This window comes from Podarcis raffonei, chromosome 4 (genome assembly GCF_027172205.1).
Source record: "Podarcis raffonei isolate rPodRaf1 chromosome 4, rPodRaf1.pri, whole genome shotgun sequence".
In the NCBI taxonomy this organism is placed as follows: Eukaryota; Metazoa; Chordata; class Lepidosauria; order Squamata; family Lacertidae; genus Podarcis; species Podarcis raffonei.
This window is the reverse complement of record NC_070605.1, coordinates 60,939,415-60,959,082: the sequence shown is the minus strand read 5'-3', so window position 1 is coordinate 60,959,082 and position 19,668 is coordinate 60,939,415. Positions and strand designations below refer to the sequence as shown.

Here is a 19,668-nt window from a genome sequence, read left to right as displayed (position 1 = left end):
ATGCATTCCTTCAACTTTGAAGATGGAGCCAAATGCCCATTGTGGCAGGGTAGGGTGGGGTGGGAGAAAGAAAGCTCCTTGCAGCTGACTGGTCTTCCCCTTGCCATGATGCTCTATTAGACATGACTTCATATTAGAAGTTTAGTTAAGCATCCGATAAATAAGTGACTTAAGAGTTTGGCAGAGTTCAGTAGTCTGGTTCAGCTGAAGACTATGAAAACATGCTATAAGGCAGGAACCAAGATCAAAAGGTCAGCAATCTTATTGTTTCTAATTATTACACCGCAGCCTCACTCCGGTTTCTGTCGTGATTAGACGTCTTTAATTTAAATGCCCTCCATATTCATTAAGCTGTAAATTATTTTTAGTTCACAGGAATCTTGAAACAAGTCTTGGATCACATCATTTATAGTAAATAACATATGGAAAATAATTTAGCTATCAATCTGTAGTTAACAGGCAGCATGAGAAAGCAGCTCCAACTACAGAAAATGACTAAATCCATTCTTCATTTATAAGTCAGTTCTGCTCAGTGAAGTGCAAGCTTTATTAAAATGATGTTTCATGGAAAAAAGTAGAATAAAGGCAATTAAATAATATTGCTAAAGTGACAAGAAGGACGATAGATCTAGTGAAACTCTGTTTTAGCAGCCACAACTGTAGATCTTACCTTCCATCCGACGCTCCAGTAACAGCTGGAGAGTACTTTACTTCATAGTGAAATGTTTCTTTTGGCTGGAGAACAAGGCTTCTTTCACCACTAAGTGTAACAGGATCTATTAGTTCCACTTCTAATTCCAGAATATCAGCTGTGGGATTGGTTACAGGAATTCCAATGCAAACAGTATCCTAGAAAAGAAAAAAAGACCATGTGTCCTTAGCCTTTACCAAACATGTCAAGAAAACAATGCTTATTTGAAACAGTTGGCTTTACATCCACTTTGCCAGATCTGTTTGCTGAATGCATCATCACAGTGGTGAAAGCGTATCCACAGAGGCCACAAGAGAATGAAAGAAATTGCCACAAAATGGTACAAGCATACAGCAAGAGGTGTTCAAGCCTGAGGCCATCTACCTGTCAGGAATATTTGTGGGTACTGAAGAAATAACAACCCATGCTAAAAAAGCAACTCCTGACTTTTGTGCTCATGAGATATTCCATGGGGACCTCACATAAACAGGCATTATTTCAACCAGGAGAGATGCCAAATAAGTGCTTCTATAGTTGCTTCATCACAACAAGTGCTAGGAAGCTCAGTACCATTCCAAACTCAGAAAATCAGAGGATGGAGGAAATCACTTCATCCCAATATTAAACCCAGTTACAGAATTCCCTTTTGACTCATTGCTAGGCCAAACATCAAGTGAGAATATGCACAATTTCACAAGCCTTGATACAATTCAGATGTTTGATATGATTTTACAAGATGAAAAATGGTTTGTAATAGGTGAAAAGTAGCCTCAGGTTCAGTTCTAGGGTCGATTAATGCATGCATTTTCATCAGTTGAGATAGATGGGTATATAAAATCCCCTCAATACAGAACAGCTCCAGTCTTCCTGAGCTTTATCAGAAAACCCGGGCAGGGTGGGAGGTTGGGGGGCTCAGGGTTTTTCTGAGACCTCTCAGAAAGACCAGGCTCAGTCCAAATGCTGGTGCCTGCTTTTCCCAGCAATGCCTGCCATCGGCTTCCCTCCTTCTGCTTCTGGGATTTCTGGAATCTTTAATTCCTCCTAGTTTAATGGACTGGGCACAGAGGAATTAAAACTACAAATCCCAACACCCTTGGTGGTGATGAAGGAGTCTGAGATTATCAGAAAGCTCCATTGCATCATGAGAACACAGGGAAGTTTAGAAGGGTCCTAAACATTTAAAGAGGGACACGGGTGGCGCTGTGGTCTAAACCACTGAGCCTAGGGCTTGCCGATTGAAAGGTTGGCGGTTCGAATCCCCACGATGGGGTGAGCTCCCGTTGCTCGGTCCCTGCTCCTGCCAATCTAGCAGTTCGAAAGAACATCAAAGTGCAAGTAGATAAATAGGTCCCACTCCGGCGGGAAGGTAAACAGTGTTTCCGTGCGCTGCTCTGGTTTTGCCAGAAGGGGCCTGCGGACAAACGTCAGCTCCCTCAGCCAGCAAAGTGAGATGAGCGCCGGAGTCGTTCGCAACTGGACTTAACTGTCAGGGGTCCTTTACCTTTACCTTTCAATGTTTCAAGGGTTATTTATATAACAGGATTACTCCTGGCCTTTGAGGTGGTTCATATGTAAAACTGACAGTAGGCATGGGATGACCATAGAAAGGGAAGGGGAGTTTCCATTCTCACTTTTCTATATTAGTAGGTGGGAGGAGGACTGCAGATGTTGTTGTTGTTGTTTAGTCGTTTAGTCGTGTCCGACTCTTCGTGACCCCATGGACCAGAGCACGCCAGGCACCTCTGTCCTCCACTACCTCCCGCAGTTTGGTCAGACTCATGTTTGTGGCTTCGAGAACACTATCCAACCATCTCATCCTCTGTCGCCCCCTTCTCCTTGTGCCCTCCATCTTTCCCAGCATCAGTGTCTTCTCCAGGGAGTCTTCTCTTCTCATGAGGTGGCCAAAGTACTGGAGCCTCAGCTTCACAATCTGTCCTTCCAGTGAGCACTCAGGGCTGATTTCATTAAGAACGGATGCGTTTGATCTTCTTGCAGTCCATGGGACTCTCAAGAGTCTTCTCCAGCACCATAATTCAAAAGCATCAATTCTTCGGCGATCAGCCTTCTTTATGGTCCAGCTCTCACTTCCATACATCACTACTGGGAAAACCATGGCTTTAACTATACGGACCTTTGTTGGCAAGGTGACGTCTCTACTTCTCAAGATGCTGTCTAGGCCTGTCATTGCCCTTCTCCCAAGAAGCAGGCGTCTTTTAATTTCGTGGCTGCTGTCACCATCTGCAGTGATCATGGAGCCCAAGAAAGTAAAATCTCTCACTGCCTCCATTTCTTCACCTTCTATTTGCCAGGAGGTGATGGGACCAGTGGCCATGATCTTCGTTTTTTTGATGTTGAGCCTCAGACCATATTTTGCGCTCTCCTCTTTCACCCTCATTAAAAGGTTCTTTAATTTCTCCTCACTTTCTGCCATCAAGGTTGTGTCATCTGCATATCTGAGGTTGTTGATATTTCTTCCGGCAATCTTAATTCCAGTTTGGGATTCATCCAGCCCAGCCTTTCGCATGATGTATTCTGCGTATAAATTAAATAAGCAGGGAGACAAAATACAGCCTTGTCGTACGCCTTTCCCAATTTTGAACCAATCAGTTGTTCCATATCCAGTTCTAACTGTAGCTTCTTGTCCCACATAGAGATTTCTCAGGAGACAGATGAGGTGATCAGGCACTCCCATTTCTTTAAGAACTTGCCATAGTTTGCTGTGGTCGACACAGTCAAAGGCTTTTGCATAGTCAATGAAGCAGAAGTAGATGTCTTTCTGGAACTCTCTAGCTTTCTCCATAATCCAGCGCATGTTTGCAATTTGGTCTCTGGTTCCTCTGCCTCTTCTAAATCCAGCTTGCACTTCTGGGAGTTCTCGATCCACATACTGTTTGAGCCTTCCTTGTAGAATTTTAAGCATAACCTTGCTAGCGTGTGAAATGAGTGCAATTGTGCGGTAGTTGGAGCATTCTTTGGCACTGCCCTTCTTTGGGATTGGGATGTAGACTGATCTTCTCCAATCTTCTGGCCACTGCTGAGTTTTCCAAATTTGCTGGCATATTGAGTGTAGCACCTTAACAGCATCATCTTTTAAAATTTTAAATAGTTCAGCTGGAATACCATCACTTCCACTGGCCTTGTTATTTGCAGTGCTTTCTAAGGCCCATTTGACTTCACTTTCCAGGATGTCTGGCTCAAGGTCAGCAACCACACTACCTGGGGTGTACGAGACATCCATATCTTTCTGGTATAATTCCTCTGTGTATTCTTGCCACCTCTTCTTGATGTCTTCTGCTTCTGTTAGGTCATTACCACTTTTGTCCTTTATTATGGTAATCTTTGTACGAAATGTTCCTTTCATATCTCCAATTTTCTTGAACAGATCTCTGGTTCTTCCTATTCTGTTGTTTTCCTCTATTTGTTTGCATTGCTCGTTTAAGAAGGCCTTCTTGTCTCTCCTTGCTATTCTTTGGAAATCTGCATTCAATTTCCTGTATCTTTCACTATCTCCCTCGCATTTTGCTTGCCTTCTCTCCTCCGCTATTTGTAAGGCCTCGTTGGACAGCCACTTTGCTTTCTTGCATTTCCTTTTCATTGGGATGGTTTTCGTTGCTGCCTCCTGTACAATGTTACGAGCCTCCATCCATAGTTCTTCAGGCACTCTGTCCACCAAATCTAAATCCTTAAACCTGTTCCTCACTTCCACTGTGTATTCATAAGGGATTTGACTTAGATTGTATCTTACCGGCCCAGTGGTTTTTCCTACTTTCTTCAGTTTAAGCTTGAATTTTGCTATAAGAAGCTGATGATCTGAGCCACAGTCAGCTCCAGGTCTTGTTTTTGCTGACTGTATAGAGCTTCTCCATCTTTGGCTGCAGAGAATATAATCAATCTGATTTCGATACTGCCCATCTGGTGATGTCCATGTGTAGAGTCGTCTCTTGTGTTGTTGGAAAAGCGTGTTTGTGATGACCAGCTTGTTCTCTTGACAGAACTCTATTAGCCTTTGCCCTGCTTCGTTTTGATCTCCAAGGCCAAACTTGCCAGTTGTTCCTTTTATCTCTTGATTCCCTACTTTAGCATTCCAATCCCCTATAATGAGAAGAACATCCTTCTTTGATGTCACTTCTATAAGGTCTTGTAAGTCTTCATAGAATTGGTCTATTTCAGTTTCTTCAGCACCAGTGGTTGGTGCATAAACTTGGATTACTGTGATGTTAAAAGGTCTGCCTTGGATTCGTATCGAGATCATTCTATCATTTTTGAGATTGCATCCCAGTACAGCTTTCGCCACTCTTTTGTTGACTATGAGGGCCACTCCATTTCTTTTACGGGTTTCTTGCCCACAGTAGTAGATGTGATGGTCATCCGAACTGAATTCGCCCATTCCCGTCCATTTTAGTTCACTGATGCCCAGGATGTCAATATTTATTCTTGCCATCTCATTTTTGACCACCTCCAACTTACCCAGGTTCATGGTTCTTACATTCCAGGTTCCTATGCAATATTTTTCTTTACAGCATTGGACTTTCCTTTCGCTTCCAGGCATATCCGCAACTGAGCGTCCTTTCGGCTTTGGCCCAGCCGCTTCATCAGCTCTGGATCTACTTGTACTTGCCCTCCGCTCTTCCCCAGTAGCATGTTGGACGCCTTCCGACCTGAGGGGCTCATCTTCCAGCGTCATAACTTTTATATGCCTGTTGTCTTTGTCCATGGAGTTTTCTTGGCAAGGATACTGGAGTGGCTTGCCGGTTCCTCCTCCAGGTGGATCACGTTTGGTCAAAACTCTCCACTATGACCTGTTCATCTTGTGTGCCCTGCTCGGCGTAGTTCATAGCTTCTCTGAGTTCTTCAAGCCCCTTCGCCACGGCAAGGCAGTGATCCATGAAGGGGAGGACTGCAGATAGCACTGTGCAAAGGCAAGTCTGCTGATCAGCTGTTCGCTCTGTTGATGTCAACAGCCATTCCTCATGGAAGCTGCCCTAACACTGCTTTAGTCATTCCAGCTTCTGAATATATATATTGTATTTACTTTTGTATTTACTTTTACTGATATAATAGCATGTTAATATTTGTAGACTGCTTTGGAAGCCTATGTAATGAAAAGCAGCACAGAAGTGCAAATAATAAAATAAATTACACACATAATTTATTATATATTGTGGAAAGGATACACACACACAAACACATACACACACACTTTAGGATTTATATCCTGCCTTTTTCTTAAGCCTCAAAGCAGCTAACAAATCATATAACAATAACAGCAACAGTATAAACTGGCCACAGATCCTTGCCACTGCATAACAAGAAACAGTTACCAGTGACGCCTCTCTGACAATCAAAACTAGGAAGCAAATGGGTTTTATCTCACACAGTATAGCAAAATAACCTTCAATTTTTGTTCTTAGCCCTCATTACTTAGCAAAAGAAATAAATAAATGATCACAACCCCATAATATTTGTTTTAGAAATATGCTGCAAAGATCCAGTCCTTTCATTGAGATGCCCCTATAAACAAATAAAACGCTACACCAACAGTGCTAAAGATAGTTCTGTGGAAAATATGGATCATTCTATTTATGTATAGTATAATAAAACAGGATGGGGTGGGGTATGTGTGTAAATAAATGAGAAAGATAACAATAATAAAGCTTAGGCAGGAAATTGACTGCCTTACAAGGAGTGTGGTATATCTTTGCCTGCTGCCCTCCATAAGACCCCTTGCATTTACAGAAAACGGCAATTTAGACTAAATATGCATTTAAAGCATTTAATGTTTTACAGATGGCAGAGTTATATCCACCTAAATCATTCGATAGCCTTGCATCAATAAGACACATTTTAAGGTTGCAATGAAATACTTTAAGGCTCAGATGAATCATTTTACTGCTGTAAACAAATTTTAGAGTCCCATTAACTTTTTACCACTAAGGGCTTCATAGCAAAACCTTGTAAAAGGAGCTTAAGCCGAGAGTTAAGAAACAATTCATTATTTTTAAAGAAATCCTGTTTGATGAACCTGGCAAGAGTCTAAACACTTGCTAACATCTATGAGCAGAGCAATGCTACTCTCCAGATCCATTAACAGGAGGAAGATAAGATGGAGCAGAGGTGCCTTTTCCCTTACAGAAGAGGACCTGCCCTACCCACAGATAGTCCCACAGGTCCTGAGCTGCTGCTGGTGGTTATTTCACAGCTAGGAGCCAGTGTTGTGTCCCTAAAATGAGCATTCTGGGAAATGGGGAGAATAGAGACAGCATTGGATTCACTGAACCCAAGGTCCTTTCAGTTGCTGAAGAGAACCCAGGAGTTCTATGCCAGCCTGGATCTGGGTGCATGTAATCTCCCTGCCACATTGTAGCCAGTGAAATGAAGCCCATGAAAAACAAGGTTTTCAGTTGCACTTATTCAACGAAACGGTGTGATAATCATAAATGAAGCAAAGCAGACAAATTTCAACCGTGCCACTAGGGTTGTTGAATGAAGCTTGAAAATATCATACTTGTCAGGGGTTTTAGCTAATGCACCTGGAAGCTCTTGATGAATACAGTGATACCTCGGGTTAAATACGCTTCAGGTTACATACGCTTCAGGTTACAGACTCCGCTAACCAAGAAATAGTGCTTCAGGTTAAGAACTTTGCTTCAGGATGAGAACAGAAATCGTGCTCCGGTGGCATGGCAGCAGCAGGAGGCCCCATTAGCTAAAGTGGTGCTTTAGGTTAAGAACAGTTTCAGGTTAAGTACGGACCTCCAGAACGAATTAAGTACTTAACCCGAGGTACCACTGTACTAGGGATACTAGGTGCTGGAGAAGGGTGGAAATGTTGGGGAAAGATTGTTGCCTTTGTATCCTGCTTGTGGGTTTCCAAACAGGATGCACACTTGATGGGTCTCTGACTAGATCCAGAGGAGCTATTAGATAGGGTTGCCATATTTTTTCAAACAGTGAAAATCCAGACAGAACAGTTGAGCTTTTTTTTAGTTTTGCTCAAAAATTCACAAAATGTTTGGCAAATTCACAAAAAAAAGTTTTTGAGCTATTTTTAAGGGAAATTGTCAAAAACGACGCTGCCAACATGGGTTGCCATATGTTTGGATTTTCCCAGCCATTTTTGTGATTTCCGCCTGACTCCAGTATTCTGGATATGTCTTGGAAATTCTGGACATATGGCAACCCTATCTTAGACATTTTTTCACACTGCTCTATACCCTTTGGTGTTTTAAGCTGCATGCTTATAGCTTTAATGTTTTCCAGCTATCAATAAATAAACCAAGTGATAAGATAATTGGCTCAGGAACATGTGTGTCAGGAAAGCAGCAATGCTGTCTCGCATTTTCTTCCACTTTTGAAGTAATTATAGAATTTCAGAATGCTCCAGTTTTCTGCATATATTAATTAAAGAACTGCTTCACAAAGAAAGTGTGGTCTACACAAATTGTTAATATCGCTACATCTGCCAACATTCAGCTCCTTCGTAAGTGGTCCTCATTTAGCATGTTTAATTGAACTCCTATTAAATTTTATATGGAATATTTTCCCAACATTTGGAAAGCAGAGACCTTTTCCTATGCACTCTTGCCCCTTAGGGCTTAATTGCAAAGATTCCATGCGAAGTTGTTACAGTGTTAATATTGTAGTTTAAATTCCACTGGTTGTTATCTAAACTACAGAAGTTTGTGTGAGGAAGCATTAGAAAGCACTCAACATATTACTCTTTGCCATTGAAAACATAATACACTGCAAACTTATTCACAAGTGTGTTTTTTAGATAACAGACGGAGTGAAATATAGAATTTTTAGAAATATCATTGAATTGAATTGCTAAACATATCTTCAAATGCGTACGTTGCAAAGGACTCTTGAACTGTCTCTTTACCCCCCTGGTCATTGTCCTAAAAGAAAGCCTGTAAAATAGGGTACAACAAAATTATATTTGAAATAACTTAGGAATCTAGGTTATAAATATATCTAATAAAATAAATACATATTTTGATTTGAGGCCTTGTTGCAATAAGGTATCATTCAATTACCAAGAAGTAGTGAAGGCCATAGAATTACAGGGGTGAAAAGGAGCAAAAGTTAATCTAAGCCAGGTCAACTCTCTGCCTCAGAGTTTTTCCTTCCTTAGTCAGCAGTTTCAATGCATGGTTTTCCATGGCACCTGCACAATGCTGCAACAACATTTTATATTGCTATAGTAATTAACTTTGTACTAATGTAAAGAAATGTGGTAAAATTCAAGCAACTTTTTGAAAAATAGTATGTCAAAATCTGCTTCCAACAACAGGAAATTTGCTGAATAACCAAACTGTTGATGTTTGCCTCATATTAAGAACTCCTGCTGAGCAAACACAATGATGAGGATTTTTTTCTCTTCAAAAAAACAAACTGTTATTTCCCGAGCATTATCTCCCACCCAGCCCTAGTTGTTTTAAACCTTATGATGCATTTAATTTAGCTCTCAGAAAAAATGCATAAGCCCAGAGCAGTTCCAGACACTGAAAGAGAGTTACTGCACATTTATGTCAGTGAAACAAAACTTGTCTCCATCTTATTCAGCAAATTAGTTGTTGAATTTCAGATAGCATTTCAACACACACCAGGTTTTATGGAATTGTCTCTACAACTGCTTTAAATCAACTTTCAATTGCATTAATTTATGCAGTATTCAATGGGATGATTTTATGTTTAAAGCTTACAGAAAGGACTGAGCTAATGACAAATTAATAAAAAATGTTCTGCTATTTGACATGTTAGGCAACTCATTTTCATGAACATTAACACACGTCTAACCATTCAATGAATAGCCCTCTACTGACCATTTTTCAGTCTTCCCGGGTTTATTTGAAGACAGTAGATATTTTATGATCTACACTAGCCACCTAGTGATGCACCATAGAACTGATTAATGTAGTATTTTGCAGCGACTGTGTACATATCAAATATTTTTACACTAGACATAGCTGTTTATTCTCCTTTTGATGGTTACTTCTTATGATCCGTCAAGATGATCTGAACAAATTTATTTTCTATACAGAGCTTTTAGTTAGAATGACTAACAGCAGCCTTCTCAAAGTTGAGATATTTGCTCATCAGCTACCCTACCATTGTTGTTTCACAGAACACTGTCAGGTGTTGTGAAGTGCACAATTTCTACAAATTAAAATCCACCTTTAAGATGTGGTTCTCAACTCCGAGAAACATTATTATTATAAATATGCCAACTCAATTTGAAGTTTATGAGAAAATGTCCTCTCATTTAAAATGACAAAAATAAACATTTATTACTTTCTCTACATCCATAACGATATGCTCTGTAACTATATTGAATAGGTGTACATTTATAAAGTTATCAGTAGGACTGTCACTTAGTTTAATGTGAAACCAATTTATTAAGTAACAATTAGCCCAACCCAGCAAGAAAAAAATCCTTCAGCAGATGGTTTAACATATCAATCCCTTAGAAAGGTTCAGTGCTGCATGTACATCCCCTTGTAAGGCTCAGCGGGGGGGGGGGGGGAGAGACATCAGACCTAGAGGGAGGAGTAGAGAAAACTAATAATATTAATAATACCGCACCATAAGAATTCAACACAATGAAATCGCAGGTGGCCTAGAGCTGAAGAGCAGAGGATAAAACTGTAAACCGGCAGACTAAAAGAAAAACAACTGGAAATGAATAAAAAGCATTAAAAACAAACACAGAGTGGAGGGGGAAGGGGGGATTCTCCATAAGAACCTTGTATAGTCTAAAGGAAAAAGAAGAGAAAGCAAATGAATTGATGGACAAATAAATCAAGTAGCTGTTGTTTGCTGAAAACAGAAATAAATGAAGAAATAGATAAACAAATCACACCAAAAGCTTTACCAATGAACCAAGGGAAAGGGAAATGATCCTGTACTGACCTCTCCTAAAAGTTTGCAAACTAACACAAAATGGAAAAAAAGAAGAGGGAGATAGCACAAATTGATACGAGTGCTGTTTTTTAATTGTTAAGAAACAGAAAATAATTGGGAAGGATGCCAATAGTTCACTGCTCTTATAAATGCCTTGATTTCCAAGGCACAATTTGCAGATGGACAACCACATGAAAAATATGGGCTCTTGGCTGACCCTCAGGTGGCAGGCCCACCCGTCTTCCCCAGGACGACAGGAGCTGAGGTGATAGTGAGCCAGGCAGGAACTTCAGAACTATTACCTAAGTCCCCGGCTAGCGACATGCGAAGCAGAGCTTTCCAAACTCTTCCATGTTGGTGACACACTTTTTAGACATGCGACATTTCATGACACAGTAACTCAGTTTTACTAGCAAACTGGAGGTTAAACTAACCCCTTTCCAGCCCCGGGAGGAACATGGGGAATGTTTTCGCAACACACCTACACACTGCAGTCAACATGTTGCATGTTGCGACACACAGTTTGGAAAGCTCTGCCCCAGAGGCTGTAGGGGGAAGGAGAGAAGTCAAGATAAGCCACTGTTCCTGCCTCTTCCACCAGAGGGAGCTTCCAATGGATCAGAGTCACTTTAATAAACCGCAGGAACTCTTAAATTCTCAAAACGTACACCAGATCCAATTCACTATATACTGAATTATTTTGGAAGCAAGAAGGTTTTAATAAAGCAAGTAGACTTGAAACCCTCAGGGCTGTTGGCTACCCTGCCAAGGCTGCTAAACTACAAAATGATTTATATAACCATTTAAATTTCATGTTGTTTTTACAACCTATGGTCACACAATAAAATTCTGCTACAAAAGCTACAGAGCAGAGTATATGGAGCTAAATCATCATTCAAGGGGGGCTAAGGTGAGAAAATGAGAAAGGTGAATCCAGGATCTAGTGTCTAGGATCCAGAATGGTCCAAACAGGAAATGAATTCAGGGGGAAATAGAGTGAGGGGAGAGTTTAAAATTGAAATAGTGCATTCTGAACCTCACAAGGAAATAAAGAGAAAAGAAGGAGCAGAAGTGGGGGTGAGACCATATAAATAATACAGCTAAACTGTTCAGGACCAAGAAGGCTGGTGGTTCAGAGAAAGTGGCCAAGAGCAGCCTAAAAAACAGAAAATGGGACCTACCCAAAGCAAGAAATTAATCCATTTAAAAGATGGCAAAAATGTAAGCAGGCCTTCAGAAGCCTCAGAACATGCAAAAATCTATTAGCTAAACTGGAAACTAAGCAAAAATAATATTAAGCAAAGAAGTGAGTGACCTCTAGCACTGGCTACTGGGTCCTTTGAAACCCCCATTAATTATCTCTACTTTTCTGCATTCTACTTTTCCTCATTACAATTCAATTATGTATTGGTAAATGATAGTCATGGAGCAAACACCTGCAAAAGCAGTTTTCCATTGTTTTAGAGGATGACACGATCCCAAGTCTTACTGAGGCACAGGGAGACTCATGAAGATCATCCAGTGCTGCTAGCCACATCCAGTAACAGATCTTGTACTTTATCCACACTGGGGTCTTAGCGCAACTACAGCATGGTCATGATTCTGCTTCTCAAACTCCAGACAGATATTTCTTCCCTCAAGACAGACATTCAAGCCTACTTCAGGCATGAGGAAAATTTCTTGACCAAACTTTCCTTACATTTCTTCTGGGGTAATCATATTTACAAGCACATAGATTTGCTTCCCAAAATTTAGCTCAGTAACAGAGATGGTTTTGTTGGGTTTCAGTTGTTTTGTGCATGCCATTCCAATGCTTATTTACTAGAGTGGTCTTTTTTGTAACTGGGATTAACCAACTCATTGTCTCAGTACACACATCAGAAAGAAGAAGCAAACATGGTGTTGAGAAAATATATTGGTATGGCTATCCCTATACAGTATTTTACCATGCAAAATGCAGCCCTCCCCACAATGTGAGCTTGTACGCAGATAAATTAAATGGAAATTGGCCCTTACTGAAATTTGCACTCCTCATTTTCAAAAGTTAAGCACATCTGAACATCCTCTCAACAAACACATTTTGTTTGCTTTTTCACACACAGCATGATCACTTATTATTAATATTTTAACAGCACATTTCAAGAACGACATACATTCTTAGAGAATGTTTTCAAAACTGCACATAGGAAGTAGGTATTTTTGTTTTGTTTTTTCCATTTCTTCCTGAATAGCTGTACTATTTTCTCTTACTGTCAAAGAGAGTGCAATGGTTTGCATATTAAAACAAACACCTTTCTGTTTCAGCTGCAGATGTGGGCTGCTGGGCAGCTTATATAAACAGATAATAAATTTCCATAATGCATTAATGACTTAAATCTGTAGAAATAAAGCCATAATTGGAAAATACCTGTAAAACAGCAAACTGTCAAACTATCTGTCAGCTATTTTTATGCTGTCTGATAAAAATCTGGCTCCTGTTGAAGGCACAGACACACCAACACAGATCTTTAAAAGCATGCCATCACTGGAGTTCTGCAGAACACCATGATCTCATTTAGCAGGATTATTGGGTTTATGACCTGTGGTTTCCCAATTCTGAACACTGTACGCTCCACTGTGAGTTTTGATTTCAGATAAACACCAAGTCACATTTAATATTATTCTCATTAACACTTGTTCTCCTCTACTCTTTTCATACAGAAGCTACCTCCTTAATTTTGAGCATTTTTCCTGGGTCTGATATCTTTTAGGAAGGCATTCACTCTATGCTGACTTCAGCTCCTAAACCTCCATCTATCTGTATGGTGAAAATTTTCTCCCTCATTTCTAAAAGTGGAGCAAATCAATCTGTACTGAAAATCAGGACTAGGTCATATACTCTGCAAGAAGAGCTTTTAAAAGGAGAGCAACAGACAGAGAGAAACAATGGTGTTGTTCAAAATGTATATACAGTATGTAAAGTTTTTTGTTCTTACAAAGTAATACTCATACCTTAAACCAGTGTACTCTGGAGAAGAAAGCACAACTTTGTATAAAAACACCCCATGCATGAGCTCTGACAAGCTTCAGATTACACCAAACTGACCTTAGCTATAGTCTCCAATGCACAGCTTCTACAATACATTTTACCATCTCCTTCAGTGTGGTGGGCATCAACTCCTCCTACAAGAAGGCATTAACTATCCCCTAGACCCACCCAGTCAGTCCCTTCTTGCAAGATCTTTAACAGCCGTGGAGGACAAGAGCCGAGAGAGCATGTAAATTATCACATGAACCTATCCAAATGCACAGCAAGGAGATCTCTTTGGGCCATAAGTGAAAGTAATCTTACCAGAACAGCGCATTCAACATGAATAGTTTTTTCTGGTGCAGCTGGTATACAATTGATTTCCAGGGAAAACCAGACTTTGCTGTACGGTGCACTTTGTCCTAAACAGGTCAAGAAACAAGGAGGGCAGAGGGGAAACACAATGAATCTTGAGTATTAACTGAAGACTTAATGCAGACATGAAATCATTTCCTGTATGGAAAGCACTTATGCCCCTTAATATCTAAATTCTATAGCCTTGGATCCAAATTGCAACTTAGGGGCATGCAAAGCCTTGCACTAGCATCGTGAAATTGTTGTATTTTTAAAAATGACATCCACACTCAGCCTGAAATATTAAGTTTTCCAGGTGACAGAGAGGGTCAAGAGACTACAGTTCAAGACAAACAACTCTGAGGTACCCCTGGTCTCACTGAAGTAATTGCCTGATTATTTGGATACTGGCTAATATAGCCTGACATTCAAAATATTTGAACCAAAAGAGCTTAATGATGGAAATGTTCAAGAACCTAATGTCATTTATTTACATAGCCATGTATTTGAGATACATTTTTCACTTACAAAAAGCCAAGAGTTTTGTCCACGTCCTTTAAACAAAGTCATTTGTCCATGGAGCGTCCATTAATACTTTTCTCACCATCCAAAATCACTATCTAGAGAGAATTGCTCAAGGTACAAGACCATGTGTCAACGGGTTTGCTGTTGCCAGGAGCAGAGCAGCTGAGGGTAAGAGAAAGCCCCAAGACAACCTTTGATTAACCACTTCCACTTCCCCAGCAACAGGGAGAAGAGCAACATCAGGTAAGACCAGCGGATGACACTGCCCATGGCTCAGGCTCCACCTGTCTCATGGAAGTTCTAGGATGGGTGAGGTACTTGCTGGGGTTACAAAAAGTGAGTTAAAAGCCCAGCAGGCAAGGCCAATTAAGACTCCTTGTCCCCACTACTCTACCAGAAATAGAGAGAAGTTACAACCTCCTTCCCTCTGGGTCTGCGGTCAAGGACAGGCAGGGTATAAAACTACGTATGGGAACTGGACCCATTTCTTGCCACATTTATAACTCTAGCAATTCTCCCCATCACCCCATTAACTGGATATTGGTAATCTAAAATTCTCTTCGTGACATGCAGTTGCAGTCCTTGGGAAACAAACATTAAAAGGCTGAAATTTTCAGAAGCTTTTAACAAAATCTTCTAAACATGCACTCCTTAGAAAACTGAGATCGTTGTGTTGTTGTGGGTTTTCTTTCTTTTTAATCTGCCTTAAAGAATCAGGCCATCTCTTTTAGTTTGGAGGTTCCAGTTCCCTAACTTCTATAAATTATTTTGCATCAGATAATTTTACATAGCTTCAGTATTGTTGCTTAAATATGTTGAGAAGTCAGGTTTGAAGTCACACAAATTTTTAGGCAACAACCTCTGCAAATTATGCTATTCTTATATCAATGTTTCTTGATTGAAAACGTAAGAATCTCCTTATGTTTGTGGCTTGGAGCTACACCAAAAGTAACATTCTCTTGTTTAATCAAAAAGAAAAACATTTTTAATGGTAATTATATCTAACATATTTATTTCAGAATGTGACACTGACACACACACACACACACACATGCAAACTTTGTATGGCATTTATATTTAACTGGAAAAGGAGAGATGCCTTACAGGATCAGACCACAGTCTGCCTATCTACTGTTTTGTTTCCCACAGTAGTCAGCCAGACTCTACATGTTTATCAAGTAGACTGGTGAGAATGCAACAACAAAACATCTTCCACAGCAGGGAGCAAAACAGCTTTTGAATATAAATGGAAGAAGCTTCTGTTTCTCACCCAGTGTGATCTATCATCCTAGATTCTACCATTTCACACCCACCTACGTGAAAATACATAGGCAATAGGAATTAGTAATTTTTTCAGGTCAGTATGTGGGTCATGTAAGTTACAGGAAATGTATTGTTGGCTGAAGTACTGAAAATGAGCCAGAGGAAAGCTGTACAAACTATAGAAGAATGCAAGCTAAGTTGGAGAAAATATGTATTTGATGAAAAATAAATCATGCCTTCTTTAACAGAGAGTTGGTTAGATGGGTGAAGGAAACTAAGTGGAAATAACACCACTTGATTTTAGGTAAGAGGTCTTTTAAAAAAATCATAGGCCAATTAAAAAATAAATTGGAAAAATGTAGACTAGCAAGTGTGCACCTTATGTGATTTTCCTCTGGTTTGGCAAGTTGTATCCAAAAATAGCAATTAATGGATTTTTAATAATAGGTGAGAAAGTTATGCTTTATTTATGATTTAGCAACGGGTTTAGGGCACTGGTTGTGGTAAATACATAAAATGCCTTTATTGATTATTCATCTGTTTATTGGCCTGTCTATATTCTTAGGACTTGCGTCAATCAACCTCAAAATACTAGTCTGTTTGGATGTTTAGCTTGTTTTAGACTGAACACATCATTATATAAAAGAAGCTAATTCTGCCTGCCTAATATAAGATTCAACTGGGTTGTTGTTGTTTTTTAACAATTTCAGTGTGATTATCTCAGGGAGATAATGCAATGCCACTCCAGTTTAAAATCTGAATCACCTACATGAAATAACCCCTTAAAACAAGTATTAATTTAAGTCCATTAATATTAACAATAAGACAGCCCTAATTACATAAGCATCCCTGCAATTATAGAGAACAAAAAGCTGCAATTATGCAAATCATACTCAGCCACATACTACATGTACATTTGAGATTAATGGGTTTTCATTAGACTATTCTTTTGGAAAATACATTCTCAAACATTTCCCAGAAACTGCTAATAATGAAATAAGGCTCTGAGGGAATATATCACATGACAATAAATAGAAGTAAATATAATATCCAACAAATTGACCAACATAATTATTTTAAAAATTGATAGACCACAATAAAGTAGCAGGTAGTAAAGAAATTTAAAATGTACAAATTTCAACTTAGTCTTCAAAAGAAAACCTGAATTAAATATTCCAGTGAATAAAACCTAGAACTAGATAAGTCTATGATCCAAGTTTCATTTTTGGTCCTTAAACTAGAAACATGTACAAAGAGATTCCAAGTTCCAAGTGATCCAATTTGTTAAAAGTTATCAGCCATTCTTGATTATTTTCTTTACAAAAGGTTTGTTTCAAGAAAATATATCATGTCGCCTTCATGATATTATCTTCAGAAAAAAATTACATGTTGTTATGTGGTATCATAGCAACTCAGAAAGACTACAAATATTTGTCAGTTGTGATTGCTAAAAATATTCTCTAAGAAATAATATTCCTATGTGGAATGCCTGATCCATGGCATGCAACATCAGTAAATGTGGACTGTGGTCAGAAAGTTGAAAAAGTCAGACATTTTCCATTAGCCATTATATCATATTTTTTTCTTTGCAAAACATAGGCTCCTCATTTATCACACCAGTACATAATGCATTTTTGTCTTTGTCTTATGAAATCTTTCACCAATTTGTTGGGCGCGGGTGGCGCTGTGGTCTAAACCACAGAGCCTAGGGCTTGCCGATCAGAAGGTCGGCGGTTCGAATCCAGCAACAGGGTGAGCTCCCATTGCTTGGTCCTAGCTTCTGCCACCTAGCAGTTCAAAAGCATGTCAAAGTGCAAGTAGATAAATAGGTGGGAAGGTAAACGGTGTTTCCGTGCGCTGCTCTGAAGCGACTTAGTCATGCTGGCCACATGACCCGGAAGCTGTACGCCAGCTCCCTCAGCCAATAAAGCGGGATGAGCGCCGTAACCCCAGAGTTGTTAGAGGTCCCTTAACAGTCAGAGGTCCCTTTAGCTTTACCTTATGAAATCTTTCACCAATTTGTTGGGGTTGGGTTTTTTTTGTGTGTGTGTGTTGTAAAGGTTCTGGTATAGTTTAAATAAGATCCTTCCCTTTTCCCCATTCACTCATGCTCAGTTTGCATTAACTACTATGCCAGTTTCACCTCAACGCTATTGCATAACTTTTATCCCCAATTATGTATTTCAACCTTATGTTCTTTCTTTCACCCCTTCTCTCCATGCACTGTATAATAGTCTGCACTTCGAGTTTTTCATTTTCTCAGGGTCACTAGAAATATAGTATTATAGGCCAAGAAATAGGAATCATACTTTTCTCTCTACTGCAAAAGTAAAAGGAACAAAACACAGTTGTAGTAAATATGTGACTAGTTGCATCAGTAACATATTCAAAACTAAGATGCACTGTAAACTCAAATAACAACATGTGCTGTAATAACATATAGTAAAGAGCTTTGCTTAAAATATTTTGTAAAAATATGAGAAGAAATTACTGATGACAAATATACAGTGTGAAAAACTACATGGTAAATGTTATGAAATATGCATTGAAAACAAACTATCACTCTGTGTTGCAAAAAGAATTTGGATTTAGAACAAACATTTGAATGATTCAATGAAGTTTGCACCAACACAATATGAACTGAAGACTCATACATATGGTTGCTAAAACAACTAAGGGTCATGTAGCACCCTAAAGAGTAACATATTTATTGTGTCATAAGTTGTCAGGAACCACACCCCACTTTATTAGATGCATGATTGTGACTTGCAAAAAAGGGACACAAAGCAATTTATTTTCAACTGAATAGTCACAAACATTACCAGGTTTCCACTCGTAGCATAGTAATGATTTATAGTTACAAACTGGCTGTGAGGACAATTTAAACTGCTCCCTGAATGAAGTATAATTTCAATGGAAAGGTTTCTATACTATTCTGATATATTATTTGGTCTAAAAAGCCTCAAGTTTGATTACTGGCAATAGTGTTTTAAATACAAACAAGCAGTTTGTATTTAACCTAAATAAGTATGTTTCTCAAAACAACAAAAGACTAGTCAGCTTACATCCAGGCAGTATGCATTATTTAAAAAGGCACATGGTTTAGTGTATAAAATATGCATTTCACTGAAAAATGAATGATGATAGAACATCCATACAGACTGATAATGAAATTACCCATAATAAAAAACCTACCAGTGTTTGCTGCATTGGCTTTTTTCGGTAGTGCTCCTGATAATTTCTGGGGGATCTGTACACCATCTGTCTTCTGTTGCTGTTCTCCATCTTCAGTAGCAAATACAATTACACCTGAAACAAATAGTTACCAGATGTTCTATTAATCAAGGCATTCATTTCATAAGATGGTCTGAAACCCTCATGCCGGTGTACATGCAACCCTGCTTATCAGACAAAATCCATGTTTTTAGCTTAAATGAATTTTTGTATTAGATATTTCATTTTGGAGAAATACCTGGGGCCTTCAAATACGGACCACGGCTTAATAAGCTTTCAGTAAATGACATCCCTTTTCCAGTTCAAATTTTAAGGCCTGACCCCCAAAGCAAACATAATGTTGTTAACCTGTTAGACATAGTTAGATATTGTGGGGCTGTGCTCCTTTCAGCACCACGCCAGTGTGAATTCTGCCCCACCTTTCTATTGTCAATTGTGGTTAAGCAAAGTTAATACCTTCTATTTTTCCCTGTTGTAAAATTTAGGAATTTTATGGAAATCAATCTCATTTACCCTTTGCAACAGAAAAGTCCCTAGTGAATATGTCAACTTTTGCAAATCTCATTCTGAAATCTAAAGAAGATGAAGTGAGCACCTAGGCTCCAGTTTGAAGGTGGGAGACTTTTACAGGTAAGCTATATAGACAATTTTTTACATGAAAGCAGGACTACAATGAAAAATCAATTACAAA

At 39.2% G+C, this 19,668-nt stretch overlaps 1 protein-coding gene across 4 annotated transcripts in view; it reads right to left on the bottom strand.

Moving 5' to 3' along the window:
- The window catches only part of CFAP47 (cilia and flagella associated protein 47), a 183,807-nt gene that overhangs the window by 66,721 nt on the left and 97,418 nt on the right, over nucleotides 1-19,668 (bottom strand). For all 4 annotated transcript variants that reach the window (XM_053386956.1, XM_053386957.1, XM_053386958.1 and 1 more), the window contains 3 exons: nucleotides 18,939-19,052; nucleotides 13,926-14,023; nucleotides 671-849 (listed from right to left, as the gene is read on the bottom strand). In XM_053386956.1, the coding sequence (XP_053242931.1) occupies nucleotides 671-849; nucleotides 13,926-14,023; nucleotides 18,939-19,052 (391 nt within the window). The remainder of the gene's footprint in view (nucleotides 1-670; nucleotides 850-13,925; nucleotides 14,024-18,938; nucleotides 19,053-19,668) is intronic.